The sequence below is a fragment of the Candida oxycetoniae genome, assembly GCF_023343755.2.
Source record: "Candida oxycetoniae strain CBS 10844 chromosome Unknown scaffold18, whole genome shotgun sequence".
NCBI classification, from domain to species: domain Eukaryota; kingdom Fungi; phylum Ascomycota; class Pichiomycetes; order Serinales; family Debaryomycetaceae; genus Lodderomyces; species Lodderomyces oxycetoniae.
This window is the reverse complement of record NW_026055460.1, coordinates 177,467-198,930: the sequence shown is the minus strand read 5'-3', so window position 1 is coordinate 198,930 and position 21,464 is coordinate 177,467. Positions and strand designations below refer to the sequence as shown.

General features: G+C 37.1%; 10 protein-coding genes across 10 annotated transcripts; 2 read left to right on the top strand and 8 right to left on the bottom strand. All coding sequences in view use genetic code 12, as the record gives it.

The window, feature by feature from the left end:
• Positions 1–122: 122 nt before the first annotated feature.
• GGA2 (phosphatidylinositol 4-phosphate-binding protein) lies at positions 123–1,967 on the bottom strand (the record flags this gene model as incomplete). Its single annotated transcript, XM_049324672.1, has 1 exon — positions 123–1,967. The coding sequence occupies one exon, from the start codon at positions 1,965–1,967 to the stop codon at positions 123–125; it is 1,845 nt and encodes a 614-aa protein (XP_049179666.1).
• Positions 1,968–2,496: 529 nt separating this feature from the next.
• Positions 2,497–2,913, top strand: KGF56_003348 (uncharacterized protein; the record flags this gene model as incomplete). The annotated part of the gene is made up of 1 exon (XM_049324671.1): positions 2,497–2,913. One exon carries the CDS (start codon positions 2,497–2,499, stop codon positions 2,911–2,913), a length of 417 nt encoding a protein of 138 aa, XP_049179665.1.
• Positions 2,914–3,054: 141 nt separating this feature from the next.
• On the bottom strand, positions 3,055–3,868 carry KGF56_003347 (uncharacterized protein; the record flags this gene model as incomplete). Its single annotated transcript, XM_049324670.1, has 2 exons — positions 3,055–3,663; positions 3,770–3,868. The coding sequence occupies 2 exons, from the start codon at positions 3,866–3,868 to the stop codon at positions 3,055–3,057; spliced, it is 708 nt and encodes a 235-aa protein (XP_049179664.1).
• A 141-nt stretch (positions 3,869–4,009) lies between these two features.
• Positions 4,010–5,044, bottom strand: COQ4 (ubiquinone biosynthesis protein; the record flags this gene model as incomplete). Its single annotated transcript, XM_049324669.1, has 1 exon — positions 4,010–5,044. The coding sequence occupies one exon, from the start codon at positions 5,042–5,044 to the stop codon at positions 4,010–4,012; it is 1,035 nt and encodes a 344-aa protein (XP_049179663.1).
• A 249-nt stretch (positions 5,045–5,293) lies between these two features.
• KGF56_003345 (uncharacterized protein) lies at positions 5,294–7,090 on the bottom strand (the record flags this gene model as incomplete). The annotated part of the gene is made up of 1 exon (XM_049324668.1): positions 5,294–7,090. The coding sequence occupies one exon, from the start codon at positions 7,088–7,090 to the stop codon at positions 5,294–5,296; it is 1,797 nt and encodes a 598-aa protein (XP_049179662.1).
• A 162-nt stretch (positions 7,091–7,252) lies between these two features.
• On the top strand, positions 7,253–8,176 carry KGF56_003344 (lipoyl(octanoyl) transferase; the record flags this gene model as incomplete). Its single annotated transcript, XM_049324667.1, has 1 exon — positions 7,253–8,176. The coding sequence occupies one exon, from the start codon at positions 7,253–7,255 to the stop codon at positions 8,174–8,176; it is 924 nt and encodes a 307-aa protein (XP_049179661.1).
• Positions 8,177–8,654: 478 nt separating this feature from the next.
• ECM33 (Ecm33p) lies at positions 8,655–10,638 on the bottom strand (the record flags this gene model as incomplete). Its single annotated transcript, XM_049324665.1, has 2 exons — positions 8,655–9,868; positions 10,578–10,638. 2 exons carry the CDS (start codon positions 10,636–10,638, stop codon positions 8,655–8,657), a joined length of 1,275 nt encoding a protein of 424 aa, XP_049179660.1.
• A 2,895-nt stretch (positions 10,639–13,533) lies between these two features.
• On the bottom strand, positions 13,534–17,211 carry ARO80 (Aro80p; the record flags this gene model as incomplete). Its single annotated transcript, XM_049324664.1, has 1 exon — positions 13,534–17,211. The coding sequence occupies one exon, from the start codon at positions 17,209–17,211 to the stop codon at positions 13,534–13,536; it is 3,678 nt and encodes a 1,225-aa protein (XP_049179659.1).
• A 481-nt stretch (positions 17,212–17,692) lies between these two features.
• CDC12 (septin) lies at positions 17,693–19,263 on the bottom strand (the record flags this gene model as incomplete). The annotated part of the gene is made up of 3 exons (XM_049324663.1): positions 17,693–18,881; positions 19,029–19,127; positions 19,223–19,263. 3 exons carry the CDS (start codon positions 19,261–19,263, stop codon positions 17,693–17,695), a joined length of 1,329 nt encoding a protein of 442 aa, XP_049179658.1.
• A 982-nt stretch (positions 19,264–20,245) lies between these two features.
• BMH1 (14-3-3 family protein) lies at positions 20,246–21,130 on the bottom strand (the record flags this gene model as incomplete). Its single annotated transcript, XM_049324662.1, has 1 exon — positions 20,246–21,130. The coding sequence occupies one exon, from the start codon at positions 21,128–21,130 to the stop codon at positions 20,246–20,248; it is 885 nt and encodes a 294-aa protein (XP_049179657.1).
• Between the last annotated feature and the right edge of the window lie 334 nt (positions 21,131–21,464).

Sequence of the window (21,464 nt, the reverse complement as noted above, 5' to 3'; positions counted from 1 at the left end):
TTTTTCTGAGCTCCAAGAATAGTTTTGTTCAATAAAAGGCTCTATATAATTATGTGAAAATCTTGATCGATGAAATTACCACCACCACCATCACCACCACCCTCAATTTTCTTTGCTTCTCCTTAGACTATCACATTGATACCATTCTCCTCTTTCGTTTCATTCCCAACTTGATAATCAACCTTCCATTTAACTTTTAATTGTTTCAGTTGTGGGTTTTCAATTGTGAAATCTTGAGAAACACCATGATTATTAAATGCATATATTGTATCACTGGTTTGTGGTCGCAATTCCAACTTGCATCCTTTTGGGACAGCAATCATAAACTTCAAATGAGAAATTGTCTGATTTTGAGTGTTGGAAAAAAGAATGCGACCTTTGAATAACACATTAGATGCTTGATGTACGCCTATTTCGATTTTAAGTGTTGATGACTGATTCAAATTAAGTATCCTAGTGTAGCCTTGGGCTTGGGATGTAGCTGCTTGTTTTTGCATTTGAGGTGGAGTCGAACTTGGAAAATCAAATCCAAATGGATCTAAACCGCTGGATGGTTTACTTGAAGTGGGCAAATTGGATTGTAATTGCGGAGAAGGTGAGTGCAAATCGGCTAACAAGTCTAAGTTTGATGAAGAAGAATTGTTTACTTTAGTTGTGGGAGCAGATTGATGTAATTGAGTTGAGCCGCTTTTACCGCCGCTGCCACCGCTCAATACAATTGACCCACCTGCCCCGTACAAGTTTAGCGGATTAATCTTTGAACCGCCATTTGAACTTACGCCATTGTTATCATTACCACCAAATGTCAATTCTGACAAATCACTCAACAAATCGTTGTAGCCTTGTTCCTTACTGGCGTTGGTGTCTTCTGGTTCATCTCCGAAATCAATCAAGTTCAAATCAGGGCCTTGCAGAGCTGTCGACTTGAATGTAATGCCACTTGCCTCTTCAAATTTACCGTTTTTCAATAATTGGAATTTTGTAATCACGCTATTCACGTTGTCGTTTAAAGTGAAAAGATCACGTATTCTTTCATCATCATCTTCTCCTCCTCTTCCTCTTCCTCTTCCTCTTCCTCCTTCTCCTTCTCCTTCTCCTCCTTCCTCATGCTTTTCTTGCTCAATGATTTTATGGATAATTGGTTGAGAGCTCTTGATTGAGCTGTATAACTCAACAAGAGCTTCGTCAGAATCGTCGTTAATCTTAGCACCTGCACTTTCAATCGAGTTCAACATTTCCCCCAAAATCTCCACTTTCCTGGTTAATCTAACAATATCATCCTGCAATTGCTTCTTACTTTCCCTTATGTTATCGTCTTTGAATCCTGCCATAATCTTCATCAACTTATTAGCTTCTTGCAAATCTTGCGGTCTTCCTCTTCTAATCAATTCTTGTAATTTGGCAGAGTTTACAACTGCTTCCTCCTGTTGTATATCATCCAAAGATTTCAAATTGTCGCCTGGGTTCAACACTGCAATATCTTCAACTTTGACCTCGGGAAACACATAACCTTTATTGGATAAAAGTCTATGCATATCCTTGATATAACCAAAATCCTCCTTGTATTTGGAAGTACGACAAATCGTTTGGTACCATTCCTCAATCTGTGCCAATATCAACCTTTGCACGCGAGTATACCTCATTGTTGGTCTTTCAGGGAACCTTTTTACCAACTCGTTCAAAAACTCCTTTCTTGATATTTGCAAGTGGAAGGGGTACCCACAGTTTTTTACCAAATTGTCCAACAACGCAATGGCCAATTCTGAAGTTTGTGGATCTTTTTGACTAATCAATTTAACAACTGCTATAGCTGCGTCTCTTGGAGCAGATCCCTTCTTGGCATTGACATAGTCACAAATCTCTAAATTAAGTGCTAGGTTCGGCTCGTCATTGGTTGGTCTGCATGCCCTGTATATTCTCCGCAACAATTTGGGGTTAATCTTATCAAGCGAGTAGGAAGAAGACATTGTATTAACCAAACTGAAAAAAATAAAATAATACACACACTAATAACGAATAGTTGGAAATAGGTATGCTAAGAATAATGGAGCTTTTCCCTATAGTGCCCGCTCACAATTAAGCCGAGCCCTTGTTAGCTAGTTGATAGGGAGGTGGAATTTCCAAGTTCGGCAAAGAGTGATTTATATCTTTCAGCGTAAACGACGGAGTATTAGTTAGCTCCGTTTTCAATTCAATCGGTGTTCTTTTTTCTTTTCCAGTCAGTGTCATTTTTTCCCGTGAATGTCATTTTTTTGCTCTTTAATCGACAAAAGCCAAAGGCTGGCCGAACAGGGCCATTCTGGGCGACACTATTGAGCAGAGAGAGATTGTGTAGCACACTAGCTGCCACCAATACTTTTGCAATTAATTCTGGTCTTCTTTTACTGGCCTTCTCTTACTTGGTTTCTCTTACTTGGTTTCTCTTACTGGCCTTTTCTTACTGGCCTTTTCTTACTGGCCTTTTCTTACTGGCCTTCTTTCATTATTAGGTATGAGATGGCTGATAAGGCGGATAGCAGTTCAAGGGACATGCCAGAGGGAGAAACGCATCATAACGTTGATGTGGCAGCGTCTTTGAATGAGAGTTCGACACTTTCGCAGGATGAGCCCGATCCGCTAGAATTGCGGAAATTGTCATTGAGTTACGATTACATGATGTACAAGATTAAGGATTATATTAAGACATTAATGGACCAAACATATGAGTCGGTTTTACAAAAACAAACTTTAATAAACCAGGATTATTTTGAGAACCAATTGCAGTTGTCGAGACAGTATAGAGAAATTGAGCAATTGATCAAATCTTGCAATGATCTCGAATTGGAATTCATGAAAATTGATCAATTGGAGATTTTTGTTAAAGATTTTAAACAGCGTTTGGATCTTATAGAAGCAAAGTTTTCAGCAGACTAAAGTGACTATCGACACTATCGACACTATCGAGCGAAGCGAGATAGCGGATCATCACTGACTAGTGACACTGACTAGTGACACTATGCTCCACTATGTCCCACTATGCTCCACTATCTCGCTCTGCTCGATAGCGGAGTTACACTATACGTGTTCCCCTATATTTGAGTTCATAGTAAGATCTGAAACAGGTTGTGACGTATAGGTGTTCTTGCCATCTATACCTGGATCTCCCGTTACTGTATTGGGTACCACGGCAAGCTCGCGCTTCTCCTTTCCCCTGTACTTTTCAATCAAGTGTTTCTCCAAAAGAACAAAATTTCGCGAGTTGCATTTATACAACACATTGATAAAATCTCCAATTATTGGTATTAACCCAATGCCAAAATCAAAAGTCACATTAGCCATCATTTCGGCCTCCAAACTTTTAGGTAAACCGCCGTTAATCTTTTTAGCAGTTCTTACTAATTGCCATGCAAAATAAAATGCTAAAAGATCACCTATCCAAGGGATCAATCCAATAATTCCTGCCCATCCAATTCTCAAGCCACATATACTCAACTGTAAATCCAATGAATAAGCTTTACTTTTAACTTTGTTCAAGATTTTCAAATCGTCCTTAGGAATAAAAGCAGGCAATTGTCTTTTTCTTTTGGTTCCTTTACGTTGGTAAAAATGGAGATCTTGCTCCGGGATCTCTTCAAAATAGGGATCTTCTCCTACTCCAAATGTGACGAGATGGTCCAAATTTGTCTGACTTTGATTAGTATTTTGAATAGTTGCGAAAAAAAAATAGATATAAATAAAATCCAAAAAAAAAACAAACACCCAGTCCGTATGAAACTTCGAGAAGACGTACCTTTTGTAAAAAGTATTTGTATAACAACTGGGACATTCTGACTAATTGAGTAGATAGTTGTGGATAATGACTTTTGGTAACCTTTTCTATGAAATTCATGAATTGCTATTTTTGAGAGATGTAACTTGGAAACTAAAACAGCATGTTCGTTTGGTAGCGCGAGAAAATACTTGTTAGTTACTCATCACATACTTACCTTATTTATATTTAATTTACTTTTCAGCCCCTACTAGACTAGACTCATGCGTTGGCAACAGGAGATGACCCAGCAGTGGTAGTACCAGATGCGGGCGTAGCCGCGGTTGTTGACGCTGCTGCTGCCGCTTTTAGTTCCTTCTCTTTTCTCTTTTTTGCAAAATGTTCTTTCCTCATATCTCTCAAATCCGGAGGAGGTTCAATACCCATTTCCTTTCTGAACTCATGGATATCCTTGTCCAAAATTCTCTCCCAATAAACATTAATCAATGGCTTGCTATAGAGCCCGCTCCTTATAGCCCAAGGATAGTATACTTCGCGTAGTCTTTTCCTTTGACTTGGCTTCAATCGTGTAGGTGCAAATAAAGCACCCAATCCGCTCATTGGTATACCAATATTCATAAATTCCAAAACTTTAACACTTATTTCTCCCTCGATAATAATTGGCAACCCGGTAATTGCATGATAAAAATCGTGACATTCTCTATATCTTTGGAAAATATATGCCAACTCTTCATTATCTATATATTTCACAGGAACTCTGGTGTCGGGACTCACTCCCTCACGATCCAACCAATTGACATAGTTTCTACCAATAGTGTTATCTGGCAACTCTCTTAAATGATCCAAATCTAAAGAAGTAGAAGTCATGCGTGGTCTATCATAAAGAATCTGTCGACCTATGGGGTCACTCAACATCGTCTTTTGCAACCTCTTCAACACTGGCTCAATTGCAGTACTTTCACCTAAAGCAACAATATACTTGTTTTTTTCAGGGTGGAAGAAGGCTCCCATCGACGAGCCAAGAAACATTAGTAATTTTTCAAACTTATACAACGGAACATGGCCTGGATACTCGGGTTTGCGTCTCAGAAATGCTCCATCCTGTTTGGATTCTAACAATGTCTTGAGTTTTGCATTAGGATCATTATAATGCAACTCTCCGTTTTCCATTTTGGAAGCAAGAACATTGTTTTTAGACCATAGCACTGAGCCAAATAGTGTCGTTGCTATAGTTGTGAGGATATATGAACGTTTTTGACCAACAACTATACCTAATTGGGGACACAGAAGTACCATGCGGGTAGTCAGCATCCCTATCATTATTCTAACTAGCTCGTGTTTAATCTACGATACTGTAAAGTTGCTACAAAATTGCTACAAAATTAGTGTAATAGTGGTAGTGAGAAGAGCTTCTCCATGAAGAAATGAATATTAATAAAAATGAAAAAAAATGAAAAAAAAAAAAAAAATCATTCGATGTATAAGAACTATATTTTTCTCATATTTTGTTCGTTTTGATCACCATAAATCTCTTGTTATATCTCGTTATATCTCGTTATAAAGAGTGCGAACTAGGTAATCTAGTAGCTTGATTACCAAATACTTGTTGACTTTATGTTCCGGGTCAACTTCGTTGTTCTCTGCAAAAACAGTCAAGACCCGCTTAATAAGTTTCCTTTGTTCATTTGAGGATTCTGCACCTCTTGATATAGGCAAGAGAGTAAACAACTCAATTGTCTTATCCGTCAAAACATCAGTATCAGTTGTAGGGGGTAAACTCTCCTTCTCTGTAGCTTCATTGTTTGAATAAAAAAGCAGTATTCTTAGATTGTTTACCAAACTCGCGACTTTCTCGGGAATGTCAAAATCCGCCATCATCTGGGAAAACCAATTCATGAAAACGGTATTAATCCAAGAATTGACTTGTGAACAGCTAAGAATCACTGTTTGTAATGTGACAAGTGCTTGGTAAAGTAACGGTTTGGGCATGATTATGTAACACACACTTGCCAAAAGCTTAAATATCGACGAGCTAACAATATCTGATGGCTCTGCCTCATTTGAAACCGAAGATAGCGCAACAAGACGAACAATGAATGAACAGGCCGCGGTCAACATTCTTCGGATTTTTTCACTCACTGGAACTAACGCAATCTTGTCATTTTCATCTTCTTTTCTTTGCGACATTCTTTGCAACATAGATGAAACAAGGTTATGAATAGTTTTCAAAATAAACTCTGGTGTTGATAGTTTTTCCAATGTCTTATTCAACACAATATCTCCCATGATCAAAACCAATATATCGCCAGCTATCTTTGATGTAAAAATAGGGTCTTTCCAATGATCATCATCATCATCATCATCATCATCATAATCACAACCGCCGCCGCCGCCGTACTGCAATGATTTCTTTAATATCTGTTTGGACATTATTCGAAAATACAAAAGGTGCTGGGGATTCTCAAGTTGGTTTTTCTCTTCTTCGATGCCTTCCTCAAAAATCAAGTGCTGTTGTGATAAATACAAATCAAGCACATCCCTCGGACATGAGTCTGCGTCATAATAGAGACTATTTGTACTTCTTGCTCGCTTGTAGTGTTCGCTAACCACGCGGAATCCGCTCTTTTCCTCATCTTTTGTAGTACACAGAAATTCTTCAATATGTTGATCAAAAATGGATATCAACTCATCCAATACTTGCACAGCATTCAACTGCTCAATTCTCCGCGCCAAATCCTTAACAAATCTAACCATCACATCGTCATATAAAATATTAAGGAATTTCATTTCACGAGTGTTGAACTTGGTCAAGTACCACAGATTTACAAATTGAATCATTATAGTTGATAAGAAAAAATGCAATTGTAAATTCAAATCTTCATCGTAGGTTAGCTTCGGTAGGGTTTTCATTAAATACTGTCGTTTGCTTGCATTTGTCATAGTGATGGTTTTAGCCTTCTGTTTGGTTGTTGGTGCTGCTGTTGCTGCCGTAGAGGCAGAAGTGCCATATAAAGTATAAAGAAAGTCAATCTCCTGCAAATCATGTGAATTTGACTCAGTAGGAAAATTGCCTCCATTGCTAAATTCCTGTTGATATACAAACGATTCTCCACCAGATAATCGATCAATACCATCAAAAGAATTCGTCTTTGATGACGGTGCCGGTGCCGGTGCCGGTGCCGATGATGAAATCAGACCATCTGTGGTTGAATTCAAAGTTGTGATTGTTGTTTTCAACCCCTGTGTAGTAACGTGAGTTTGACTCGTTACATTAGTGTGAGTAGTTGCAATAATGGCAGAAACCGGTCGTGATGGAGGCCGTAACTTACTCTGTGAAGACATCAACACTTATAAGATCATGGTCTTTAAATTGAAAATTCAACCAGATAAATTGGTTCGAAATCGTTTACTAGATTCGGATTAATTGTTTGTTTTTTTTTCTTTTCGCATCTTGGGCGTCTATCAAAAAAAAAATTTCAAGTTTTTCATCACTCAAGAGATGAGATGATCAGGATTCAAAAATGCTTTTACCATGCAATTCGAGATACTTACAAGACACTTGAACATATTCATACTACCGGGACTGTGCTATATCAATATGGGTTAGATATTCAACAAATATTTATCGAGCAAAACCTAAGTTTCAAAAAAATAGAGTCGTCAATACGACGTTTTGGCAAAACCATGATGCCCTTACAAGTTCCCAACTCTATTATGAACAAGCACTATAATCTACAACCACCGCCTTTGGTGCTTACATTTGAATTTCAAAACACCTATGCGGCAGGTTTAAAGCTGAAGAAGGAACTAACTGCAAGTCAAATTGCTGCATTTGAACAATTTCGACCCGATGATGGTGATTGTGATAGTGTTTGTGATGGTGATGTCGCAGAGGAAGAAAAAGCGGACCCACCTACTACATGTTTCCACCAATTAGACAGAGGGGGGCAAGTCACGTGGCACGGGAGAGGGCAACTTGTAGCATACGTTGTTTTAGATTTAAAATCCTTTTATAAACTTTCTGCGAAATGTTTTGTTAATAATGTACTTTTAAAACTGATTCAAAATGTTCTTGAGAAAAAATATGGTATTGAGAGTTACTTGCTGGATGCAAATCCTGGAGTATGGGTAAAGGACAATGGAAAAGAAGAGGAAAAAAAAATTGCAAGTGTGGGAATCAAAGTTAGCCACGGTATTACTCAATATGGCATTGCTTTAAACATTCTGCCAAATTTGAAATATTTGAATACTTTTGAAATGTGTGGGTTAAAGAATAAGAAAGCTACATCTATAAAGGAAGTGTTGGCGAATAGGGGAAGTAATTCTGCAGTAGCACCAGTTCCTTCTGTTGAAGAAGTTGCGGAGCTTTATACTAGCGAGCTTGGAAAATTGTTAGGCATGAACAAAATAGAGAAAACAATTTTGTAGATGAAACAAACAATTTCTTCTATCGAGCAGAGCAAGATAGTGGAGCACACTAGCTGCCACCGACACTATTGACAATAAACTACAAAATCGGATTCAACACACACACACACACTCTCTCTCTCTCTCTCTCTCTCTCTCTCTCTCTCTCTCTCTCTCTCTCTCTCTCTCTCTCTCAATACAAGGCACGAATTGAAACGAAACGTACATTAAAAAAGCTAAAAGAAAAAGTAGACATTATATATCTTAAGAAACCTGCAAAATGAAAAAGAAAAATAAAAAAAAGCTATAAGTTCACTCATGATGAATGCAACAATAGAAGAAACTAGTCTAATAATGTATTACTCTACCTTTTTTAAGTCTTTTCTATTTTGTTATTATTATAATTGATAGTAAGTAATGGTGCTGATGTTGATGTTGGTGGTGCTGGTAACAGTAGTAGTAGTGATAGTAGTACTTGCAGTATCACTGATACATATCATCAGATCAATGTAAAGCCAACAACAGCGAAAGCGGCCACAAATGAAACCAACTTACCAACATTTTGGGAAGCACCTGTATTTGATTTTGGTGAAGAAGATGAACTTGATGTAGAAGAGCCTGATTCGGTTGAGTCGGAATCTGCTGAATCAGACGACGAGTTTGGTTTTTTCGATGATGACGAACTAGTGGCCACTTTATCTTCACATTGAAATTTGTCACCTTTAATGTCACCATTGGAGTTCAATTTGTTGAAAGCAGAACATGACAAGTCACCATCACCCTCAACTTTCAAAATGAAACCACCAGCAACTCTCGTTAATGAATCAAAAGTACCATTGTCGAATGAACCATTAATATTAACAGTACCACCAACTGTTGTCAATTCTGGGAAACCATCTAATGATTTCAAGTTTCCATTATCAGAAATTTGTAAAGCACCACCGATTGAAGTTAATTTAGGAAAGTCAATCTCCTCCAAATCCTCGTTTTTGTAGATAGTTAAAGATGAACCAATCTTCTCCAAGTTGGCAAGATCAATAGTTTCAATTGACGATGAACTGAAAGCAATCGAACCATTGGTGGAAGTCAAGTTTGGAGCATGGAATGAATTGATTGATTGCAAGATAATGTCATTTGCTGAAGTCAACTTATCCAAGGTAACATCGACTTTATCAGCGTTATATGAAATGTCGATATTGTCGGTAACTTCTTGCAAACCTGAGTTGATGGCGTCAATATCTCTATTGTTGTTAACACTGAAAACCTTCAACTTGAAAACTTCAATACCAGTTAATTTAGATAAACCTGTATCTGAAATAATAATTTCTTCAGCTGAAGTGATTCCTGCAGTCAAACCGGTTTCTTCCAAAGCTGGTAAAGCATTTAATTTAAAAGTACCAACAGTTGTCAATTGAGCCAAATTCAAGTGGGACAAGATTGTGTTGGAGTTGATTTCCAAAGAACCGGAAACTAATTGTAATGTTGGGGCATTGATGGTTGAAGCTTGGGTAGCATTCAAGATGGATAAATTACCATAAAACTCCTTCACACCAGTCAATTCAACTGTACCAAATTGGGTACCAAAAACGGTGACATCACCAATAGCGGTTTCACAAGCAGCAACCAGCTGAAGATCTCCAGAAGCAGTAGCTGTGAATGAAGAGAAAGAGCATCCACTTTTAGCTGTTGGAGTTGCTGTAGTTAAGGTAGAATCTAGAAAAAAGAAAAAAAAGGGGGGGTTATTCGTTAGTAACTTGAAAAATTGGTGTTAATGTTTTCGCAGCCATTTTTTTGGTGTCGTAAATCACTTTGTCCAGGTGTCGTAAAAAAATTTGAGACTGTGATGTGCTGCAGTTCTGTATAGTTGAAAGAAAAAATACCAACAAAAGATTATAAGTCTTTATGGATCAAGCTATAAGACTGTAATGAAACAGACTGTAAGAACCGCAAAAACTATCATCAAGACCTGTACAGATTGCAAGATTTGTCACTCATTGTTGTTTTTTTTGAAAAAAGGCTGAGGTGACATTAAATTGCCAGTTACCTATAACAAGTCCGTATTATTTCTGAAAACCTTATTTTTTCCCCTGTCAAAAAAAAATTATTTTTGGGGGCTTGATCTGATATAGGAAATTTTTCAACCTCAACAAACAAGGTGAAAACCTCTGATTGATATTGATTGATGTTGATTATTGGGTGATAAATATGTAACTGCAGGGTAAAAATGATCAGGCCAGGAAGAGAAAAGCAAAAAGAATAAACTGGACTGGACAAGACAAGAAAGATACCGGATCAATGTGATTTACTGGGACAGTTACTGCCTACCAATGTAGTTTACAGAACAGTGCCACCAATGTAAATTTTTTTTTTCTCTTTTCGCTGGATCAATGGACATTTTGCTGATAATATAAGTTATACATACTATTTGCAGCAGAAGCTAATCCTGCAATAGCAAAAGCAAATACGATGTTCTTCAATTGCATGTTTAATCGAACCTCCTTAAACTGTGAATCAAATGAAAGCGAACGTGAGTTGACTGAGGAAAAGAAAAAGTTGTACGAAAAGTAGGAAGTTTTTGAAAATGGAGTAATAAGAAGTTTTTTCGTAAACCAAAGAAAAAAAAAAAAAAAAAAAGAGGAAAAACAAGTTATGAACTCTTTTTTGTTTGATGACCAAAATTACTACTTGCACTTGTCTGGTAATTTAATGCAGTAAAGGTTGTATGTATGGTATATTTTCTTTTTATTTGCATTTTACCCACTATCTACAAGGCTAATATGGCTATAACCTTTTACTGCTAAATTATTGTATAAACAATAAAGTAAATTCTTTTTTTTTTTTCACACTTGGGTTTGATTCTTTTTTTAGTCAATGTGAATAAAATGAATTTGTTACATGTTGTAATTGTACTAAAATGAAACAATATTTACAAGAAGTATGTACCGAGAATTTCGAAATTAGACGCTTGTTAGGAGAATTTGCCACTGCTTCTGTAGTGTACAGCTATCGACGACAAAACTGATGAAGTAATTGCTCTTGCTTAGTTCTGTACGCAGTAGTCCCTAATCCATTATTTCTCCTCGGCGGATATTGTGTTATTAGTCTTTTTGTTTTCCTTTGACCAGAAAAAAGAGACTTAACGACATTCTGTCATAGTCCAATGTGCATTTGAGACTTGCCTTATTCACCACAAAAAAAAATTATTGTTAGACAATTTACCTACGACATGATAAACAACGCCCCAAACTCACGACATGACTCGGCACGACTCGGCAATAAAAAAATTCAAAAAAAAACCCCTTAAGAAATCGAAGAATATGTCTTAACCTTATTGAGCTAATATTGCATTATTTTTGCATATCTACATTTTCAGCTGGTGAATATTCTTACCCGGCTTTTTTCGACAACTCGGTCTTTTACTTGAAAAAATTGTATTTACTTTTTTACCTGATTTGAGACATGATTGGCCAACGTGCAGTGCATGCATGAAGATGAGGTTTTTTTTATATTCAACGACATATGTAGTTGAATCGATTGATCCGTCATATTTGCTATTACAACACGCCATACACACACACACACACATATACATATATATAAGAATGCAGAAAATGCCCGATCTTTCAAATAGCAAGGTAGAAGGCAGTGTAGATGTTTGTTTAATTTGTAGCAGTTTTTCTTGCATTCATTATCACAGTTGCTTAACAAGGCATTTTGCCTGTATATCTAGATGAGAAACGCAATTGATTTATCCCCCTTTTTAACCTGACATTTTTTGATACAAATGTCGTCAATCAAATTTTCGTTGTTTCTAAAAATACACCTGCTTGCCTTCTGTTTGCTACGAAATGTCGTTGTAGAGAGAAAATAAAAATTTAAATCAACCATAGAAAATACATGTCCAAATTACCATTTCAGCAACCAACTTAATTGAGATATCTCAAATTAGGAGTTGAATTTTCCTCTTTAGCCAGCCATGCCCCATACACACGGGAATGATACATTTGGTCAAAAATGGATGACCCCCCCCCCTCTAATTCAAATTCTCTTTGAAATCTCTTTTAGTGACCCCATCCCCAGCCATCTTTTGTATCATATTTACCTGCATAAATTTTATTACTTATTATTGATAAATCATATTGCTCTACTGAGATACTCTGTATATAAATGATTTGCAGCAAATGTTACAGAAATCACAGGAAAAAAACTGAACCAAACTCAATTGAAGTGATATCTATTTTGAAAGAATGAATACTCTTATAATAATAGTTTAAACTCTATATAGTGTAACTTAGAAAAGATTAGCCCTAACCGTTTTATTGGTGATCCGGAAACCTAGCTACATATTACACCTTCCTTTCTCTCTTGATAATTACTTTTTTGACAAAACTCAAGTAAAGTTGTAACGATTCCGTTGGCAATTAACTTCTTCTTAGTGAATTGATCAAATGGATCCCCCAATTTGAGTGAAAATGTCGTCGCGATAAAAACGACACAGCCCCAGAATTATACTGCAAACACACGGGTTTGCAGTTGAAATTTCAAACCACTTGAAAATCAAAGATTCTAATGATGAGTAAAATCTCAAAGCACAAAATGAACCCTCAAATTGGCGAAAATTTCCGCACTTGCATTTCAAGTGTAAACTACAAAAGTTCAATCTATAATGAATTAAGAGATTTGTTGTTTGCCTTAGCCCTTATCTTCGTCAATTTAGACGGAAATAATTCTTTAGAAAATTCAGTTTTTCAGCCTTCTTCAATAATATGCAAACCAAAAAAAAAAGAAAATAAAAAAACAAAATAAAAATAAAATAAAAATAAAGAACCTTCATAAATCCGAGTTATATAATTTTTAAGGAAAGTTTTCAACATTACAGTGTAATCCTCAAATTCTTCAAATTCTTCAAATTTCAATCTAGCCCATCAATTCTCAACTGAATTCATCGGGAAAGTAGTTTCTGAATCAATAAAGTACCCTCTAGTAGAATTTCTTTTTTTTCCCAGTGCTATTGGCAAAATGCATGATAAAGTATGGGGATTTTGCTCATTTGGATCAAATAGTTGCTTGTTTCTAAAGAACTTTACTTTATGCTACATCTTCCTCTTTTCATGGTGGGTCTCAACACGTTTGAGATCTTCCTACTTTCGCTGAAATGGCAAGTTGATATGTTAAAGTGTAGACAATTTTTACAACCTTTCAACATCTCTAAAACAACTAATTTGTCTATTTATTAATTATTTTTTTTGCAGCAATTGTTGCAAAAAAAGAATTGGCACGAGAAAAAGACAAAGATCAAATCTATAAAATAAACATATTGAACAACTCCCATCACCTCCTCTATCTAATTCTAATTTCTCTCCCTCTCCCTCTATCTCTCAAAAGTTAAAGTGATCATTCAAATCTAAGTGCTGTTCAATCATTTCAGTCCAAGGAGCAACAAAATCCAAACCAATTGTACGATTATTTATAAACCAATCCATTAACTCACTATTATCACCCAATCCACCAGTCGCGGTGGTACCAGCACCAGTACTACTTGTAGCATCATTACTAAAAATATTCTGTAATTGTGGTGTTGCTTTAGTTGTCTTGTCAGGTAAGGCGGTTTGCACAGGTTCATTGAATGTTTCATCCATACGAACCGTCGACATATTGTTGGAAGTAGTCCGAATAGGAGCATTTGTAGTCGTCTCAGTACCCGTAGATGATACAGACGCTGGTTCGCTTGGAGTATGTCTAAAGTAAGGGCCATATGGAAAAGTATCATTAAAGGATTGTTGATGATGCACGGGTTGCGCTATGAATGTAAAATTGTCTGCAGAAGATTTGTGTTGAGATTGAGATTGGTCAAACTGTATATCTTGCTGGTGCTGGTGCTGGTGCTGTTGTTGTTGCTGTTGTTGCTGCTGTTGTTGCTGTTGCTGTTGTTGCTGCTGTTGTTGCTGCTGTTGTTGCTGTTGTTGCTGATGTTGTTGTTGTTGTTGTTGCTGCTGTTGTTGTTGTTGTTGTTGCTGCTGTTGTTGTTGTTGCTGTTGCTGTTGTTGTTCTTGTTCTTGTTGTTGAAATGACTCTTGACCATTTTTATAAAAGTATTCATTGGCATTCGGTTGCATGTTTTGGCTCGCGGATGTATCAACAACTGTTTCATGTTCCGATGGTTTCTTCTGTTGCATAAACGCCTCCTGGTGTAACTCGTTTCCTTCATTTTTCTTACTTTTCATTTCTGAATATAAATACATCAAGACATTTGAATACCTAGTACACAAATGCAATTCATCAGGTGAACAGTCTCTTAAAGTCAAAGCAGCACGATGAATAGATTGCGAAATGTCATCAATACTAATTAAGCTGAAAGACAATATAATTGGATCAAATATTTCAGTTCTTTTGCCAATTGATATTGATCCAATCTCTTTCAGTGATAATGAGCTTTTGTGTGCTGTAATAGTGAGATAACACTTGACAATAAATGCTACTGCGCGAACAATTCTCGTGAGCCATCTCACAGGCATGAATCTCAACATTTTGAATTTATGTATCCTGTGAGCTGCATTCAACATTTCATTTGCTGCATTGAATGCTTGCTGTATGAATCTTGCTGATTTGGACATTTCATCCATCTTTAAAGACATTCGTATAGAGTGTTGAGAATTAGCTCGCGTCTCTTTAGTGTCTCTTGGAGATGGATTTAGTGCAAGCGAATAAATGTACAATTTGACATAATTGAACTCTAAAATAAAAGACTCTTGTTTGATTGAATCTCTTATGTCATTGGTAAGTTTGGTATTTGGCTTTAATAGTTGATTTTGAAAATTCACCGAAACATTCTTGGATATCTTACCCGATGTAGGAACCAAAAACTGTTTATACTTTCGACTCCAGTTGCTGATAAGAGGACTTATTATATTCAACACTGAAATCGTTTGTCTTTGCGATAATTGACCCAATTGTGTCTTGTACGCATAAAATGATTCATGACCCAATGACATGATTTGCAATAATTCAATTTGGGCTTTTTGTGCCTTGGTGAACTTAAACCTATGTTCAATTGCAATCTTTTTCAATTCTTCCTCACTCAACTTCATGATATTGTAATCATCGTCTTCATCCTCCTCAACTAATTCCATAGCTTCCTCAGTAATATCATCTTCGTCAAATTCAATCTCAGACAATGAATGAGCAAGCATCGATTTTCTTGAAATGTCCATCACAGAGTTCATCTCGGCAACATGCGTAGCTATGAGCACTTTTGAGCTCATTTCCATAAATCCCATATCCTGCGCTAGCCTAACTGCACTACCAATCAACATCCATGCCATTCGATGACTTCTCCTCATTGCCCCCAATCCGGCAAGATTATTGTTGTAACTATTAATACCAGTAGTTGCAGTGCCAATATTGCCGCTAGCGGCATTGTTTCCAGAAAATGTAGCCGCTGTGGCAGCCAACGATAAGAAACCTACACCGCCACTATTATTACCACCGGCACTAGTTTCGTTTTCGTTTTCTTCAGCTTTGTTGGCATAGTCAGACCACCTCCAATGTATAGCTCTTGGATTCCACTCGGTGAATAACAAAAACGCAAAAATGGTTCCAATTGATCGAGTGCTTGCTTCGGCCCAAACAGTTTGAGATATTAAACGTTGCACATACAACCAAAGTCGATCATGAACCTCAATATTTCTGGGAACGTTGCCATTAGTATGTCTGCTCTTATTATCCTCAAAAGGATGATATCGAGCTGAAATGGTTAAAATAGCACATAGTAAAATCGGGTACCCAGCTAAAACATTCAGCGAATGGAGGAATTTTGGTATATGTGGGAAAAAGGGGTGCATTGTTGTAAAGAATAAATTAACTAGTTTATCAGCTTCTTTTTCAGTAAGAATACCATCTGGTGCAGGTCCGATATATTCAATATTAGATAATTTGTTTGCACCTCTAGGTCGAACAGCATATCCGTTTTCCGCTGCAGGTATAATCATTCTCTTTGTAGTTGCTGGATTCATGTAGGGAGGAATGCTTGACTTGTAATTCAGTTTCATGCGGTTTGAACTCTGAGATTGCTTCTTAACTTCTGTGTCATTCTCGGTCATCTGGTGAGCAGAACTAGCCTCTGACTCTCTTTCATATCCTGTATTTTCAACAACACTCGTTCGATGGCTATTAGACTCGGAAATAGCTTCAATTTGTTCATATTTAGTTTGAGCATCTATGTTATCTCTCTCGTCTGCTTTTGCAATCTTGCCAGCTGCACTGGCCAAAAAGACCAAGGCGCCTTCCATTGTTGAAAAATTACCTCCCTGGTTTTTATTTATCGAATTTTCCTTTGGTGTTTGCGTTAGTGGTGGTGGTGGTGGTGGTGGTAGTTGTTGTTGTGGCTGCAGTTGCTGTGGCTGCAGGTGTACTACCTGCTGTGGGGGTGGTGTAGTGGATAAATTAGGCGGAAGTATTCTTGTAGACGACTGTACGTTAGTTGAAGGAATATTCTGACTTGTATGCGTTTCATTCATATTCTGTCCTAAAATACTATTCACACCAGGTAGAGATTGTAGGGGGTGCGTGATCTGGAATCGATTGCCGCTGGAGGTCACATTCTGTGCTGCTTTAGTTCTCTCATATACTTGTTCGCACGCCTGTAGTGCTGGCGGTACTGATGGTGCTGGTGGTGGCTGTAACGTTGCAAGTGGTGGTGCTTCCACCTCAAAATGACTCTTACTATCAACATTTACCTCTTCTTCTCCCTTATCTAACCCCAACTTTTTTTTTTTACGCTTCCCGCTAATAACATTGCTTGAGCCACCACGTTTGCTTTCAACAAATACACAATCTTTTCTTTCTCTTAAACAACGTGCACATTTACCATCATGTGGTTTATCCACCGGTCCCAAATCGCACTTCACTTTGCGAACTCGACAGTTTAAACATGCTTGGTAATTTCGTTTATATCTCTGGTTATGAAATTGGCCTTCTTCAGGTGAGGTGTACGCAAAACTTGGAGATTGGCGAGACGTGGATGTCACCTCGTACTCAAATGTATTCTGAGATGTCATTCCAAAAAAAAAAATAAATATAAAAAGAACGCCAAAAAAAACAAGCTGGTATTCCAAATGAGATGTATCCCTTTCTTCCTTTTCTGGTACCTGAAAGGTTAATTTGCGCCTCAAGTGATAAGCCGTAGGGTAAAGTTTAAAACTCTATGGGAAAAGGGTTTAGCCGTACAACTTCTATAAAGTAAATTCAACTTTTTCCACCTATAACCGAGAATTTTTTTTTTTTCTTCACCTTCTCTTCTGGTGACCCACAGAAACAATACAAATTAATCTGATAAGAGAATAAAAGTAACATATATAGCTGAACAAAAATTTTTTATAAAAAAAAAAAAAGAAGATTCAACCCCCCTCCTCTAACACAATCAAACATAACAAGAGACTCAGTTACAATAGTCCCTTTTCTTTCTTTCTCTCTCTCTCTTTCTCTCTTTCTCTCTGCTTATTTGCCTTGCTTCCTTTTTAACTTCTCTTTCTTTTTTCATCAACGCTTTGAAATCTGTAACTTCTTAACTTGGTCCTCCAAGGTTTTCAACTTGGATCGCATTTCTTCCAAATCTTGATTTAATCTGTTTCTTTCATTTATTATATTTGTTTCCCATTGCCTGAATCTTTGTTCTTCAGCTTTTACTTGTTCTGTAAAGAATTTCTTCAAAGCATCTTCTTCTTCTTTGAATTTAGGATTGTGAAATCTTCTTGGTTTTTTGCCACTAGAGGAAGGTTTTTTAATGATTTCCCCCTTTTCATTGGTTAGTTCTTCGTTGGAACCTGAGGTGCCGTTTTCTGTGTCACCTCTTCCATTAACATATCCATTTTCGGTATCGGTGCCGCCCAACTTGAGTGATCTAAAAGTTTCAAAATGTATTTCATTTGTTGATAAAACCAAATCCAACATGTTGGTCCTCAATAGTAAGCTTCTCAACTTTTTGAAATCACAATGTTGGTCATTTTCAACTTCAACTATTCCCCATGGATACTTTCTGCCTCTAACAAATTGGCCTGGAGCAATCTCAACTTCTTCTTCAGACCCAATAACAGCAAATGGCATTGATTCAATCAACTGTTTAGCATGCTCGGCACTTGCTGGATCATCCAATTCCAAAGGAGGAGTATAGATACTGATATCCTGTGCCTCGATGATTTGCCTTATTCTGGTTTTAAAAATATCCAATTCAGTTGGCGACAAGGTATCTGCTTTGGCAATAACAGGTATGAGATTAACTCTTGTAGATAATCGTTTCATAATCTCGATATCCAAGGGTTTTAACGAATGACCAGTTGGTCGAATGAAATAAAGACAAGCATGAACTCTCAAGTCCTTTTTGGAAGCTCTATATGGTTGTTGTTCTTGTTTCATATACGACTCGTGCTGATCGTCAATAAAATCAATAATTGGGACCCATGAATCGTGATTATTTACGTTATTACCGAATCCCGGAGTATCGATAATATTTAATCTAATCTTGAAATTTTTCTCTTCCAAGATGGCTCTGACTATATCGATTTCGACAGTTTGATGCGACGAGGTAAACTTGTTGTGCCTTTGGTGAGGATCGGGATGGGCCTTTAGGGATGTTTGAAACAATGTGTTGATAAAAGTTGTTTTGCCCAACCCGCTTTCACCCGCTACCATTATGGTGAACGTAGCACCTTCTTTGGAAACAATCTTGTACCTAGAAGTAGTGTTAGTATAACTCAACGACACTATCGAGTGACGCTATCGAGCTCCACTATCGAGCTCCACTATCTCGCTTCGCTCGATAGTGGAGCACACTGACTAGCTGCGACACTTTCGAACAAAGCGAGATAGTGAAGCACACTGACTAGCTGCGCCTAATAATCTCGCTCTGCTCGATTGTGCTCTGTTCGACAGTGCTCTGTTCGACAGTTTACTACTCGATTGTGCTCTTTTCGATAGACTGTCACCGACACACTCGACAACCCGGCAGCTCTTCAACTTGAAATCTCTTCAACCCGAAAGCTCAATAAGCTCGAGAGATTTTTGGTTACATACCGTTGATCAGGCAAACTTGCTACACCTACTGGTTCTGGCATATTGGAATTACAAAGTCTTGTGCGATTGATTGAAACCCGTGTGTTTAAAGGATGCCTTTACAAAGCAAATTCTAGTTGATTTGTAACAAAATCAATTTGTATATTGATTTTCTAAAACAAAATTTTTTGATCTGAAGGCTTTTTAAGACAAAGGACAACCCAACTGAAATGAGAAAAAACACTATGAATAAAAACACTAAGAATAAAAACACAAATAAAAACACTTTGAAATATTTGTCTATATTAAAAGAGACGATTAATTAAGTTGGATGGTAGTGTATTTAGTGTCAATTAAGAATAAGGCTTATATTTTGTTACGCGTAATAACACAACAGAACAACAGAACAACAGAACAACTCGATAATAATACAATTGGAATAACACGACAGAGAGAGAGAGAGAGAAGAAAAATAAATTAGAGTGAGAGAAAAAAAGAGAAAGAAAAAAGAGAATAAGAAAAATAGAGAGAGAAAGAGAGAGAAAGAAAAATAGCGCGTGAGTGAGCGAAAAAAATAAAGTGTGAGAGTGTGAGTGAGTGAGTGAGTGAGTGAGTGAGTGAGTGAGTGAGTGAGAGAATGTGCGTTTGTGTGTGTATAGTATAAGTGCAAGTCTATCAGCTTTAATTGTACCTTGCATCAATCTAAAATAAAAAAACCCATTATGTTGATCAAGAAATACAAAACAACCCATATAGTGTCGATAGTTCTAGTGTGCTCCACTATTGAGCAAAGCGAGATTAACAAGCTAGTCTGTGTGCTCCACTATTGAGAAAAGCGAGATTAACAAGCTAGTCCGTGTGCTCCACTATTGAGCAAAGCGAGATTAACAAACTAGTCTGTGTGCTCCACTATCTCGCTCTGCTCGATAGTGTCGCCCCCTATTGGTTTGGTTCTTTCTACACTACCTCACCGCCTCCCTTGCTTGTTCAAACAGAAATTAATTCACAGATACAAAAAAATAAACTAAAAGATTTACATACACTCTATTCTTGTTCAGACTTATTTTCTGAAGATTGATGAGCAGAGGCAGCTGGTGCTACTGATTGTTGTTGTTGTTGTTGTGCTGCTGGTTGTTGTTGTGCTGGTTGTTGTGCTGGTTGCTGCTGCTGTTGCTGTTGCTGTTGTTGCTGATGTTGTTGTTCTTCATTTGGGGGTGCCTCTGATAAGTCGGTCCATAAAGTCAAGTTATCTCTTAATAATTGCATAATCAATGTAGAATCCTTGTATGAATCTTCAGATAAGGTTTCCAAATCGGCTACTGCATCATCAAATGCTTGTTTAGCCAAATGACAGGCTCTATCAGGTGAGTTCATAATCTCATAATAAAACACCGAAAAGTTCAAAGCTAATCCTAATCTAATTGGATGGGTTGGTGGTAATTCAGTTACAGCAACTTCTGAGGCAGCTTTATAAGCTTCCAATGACAAATCAGCAGCTTCCTTTCTCTTATCAGCTGTAGCAAACTCGGCCAAATACCTGTGATAGTCTCCCTTCATCTTGTAGTAAAACACCTTAGACTCACCAGTTTGAGCTGATGAGATTAAATGGTCACTTAAAACTGAAAGAATATCTTCACAAATCTTGGATAATTCAGCCTCAATCTTAGCACGGTAGTCTCTAATCAAAGCAACTTGTTGCTCATTGCCCTTGGATTCCTCCTTTTGCTCAATCGATGAAACAATTCTCCATGATGCACGACGCGCACCAATCACATTCTTATAAGCAACTGATAATAAATTACGCTCCTCAACTGATAATTCTTGACCTGAAGAAGCAACTGCCTTCATATTCTCAACCATTTCTTCATATCTCTCAGCTTGCTCGGCCAATTTGGCAAGATAAACAGAGTCTTCACGTGAAACAGTCATTTTTTTTTCTTTCTTTCTTACTTACTTACTTGGGGAGTGGGGGATAGGGGGAACTTTTGATGTGATTTAAAAAATGAAATGGTTCAAGTAAAATAGTTTTTTTTTTTTTCAGTGGGCGTGTAAATTGTTGTTAATGTTTTCTTCCTCTAAAATTAGTTAGTATTTTCGTTTGGTTGCGATTATCCAAAATTACGTTTTCTTTGCCGATGGAACAAAAAAAAATTGTGTTGCTAAGTACTAAAACTAATTTAGCAACTGACATACAATCAATCAATCTCACAAACTCAATAAATATCAATACCCGGTTTTATATATCTATGGAATATTGGTATCG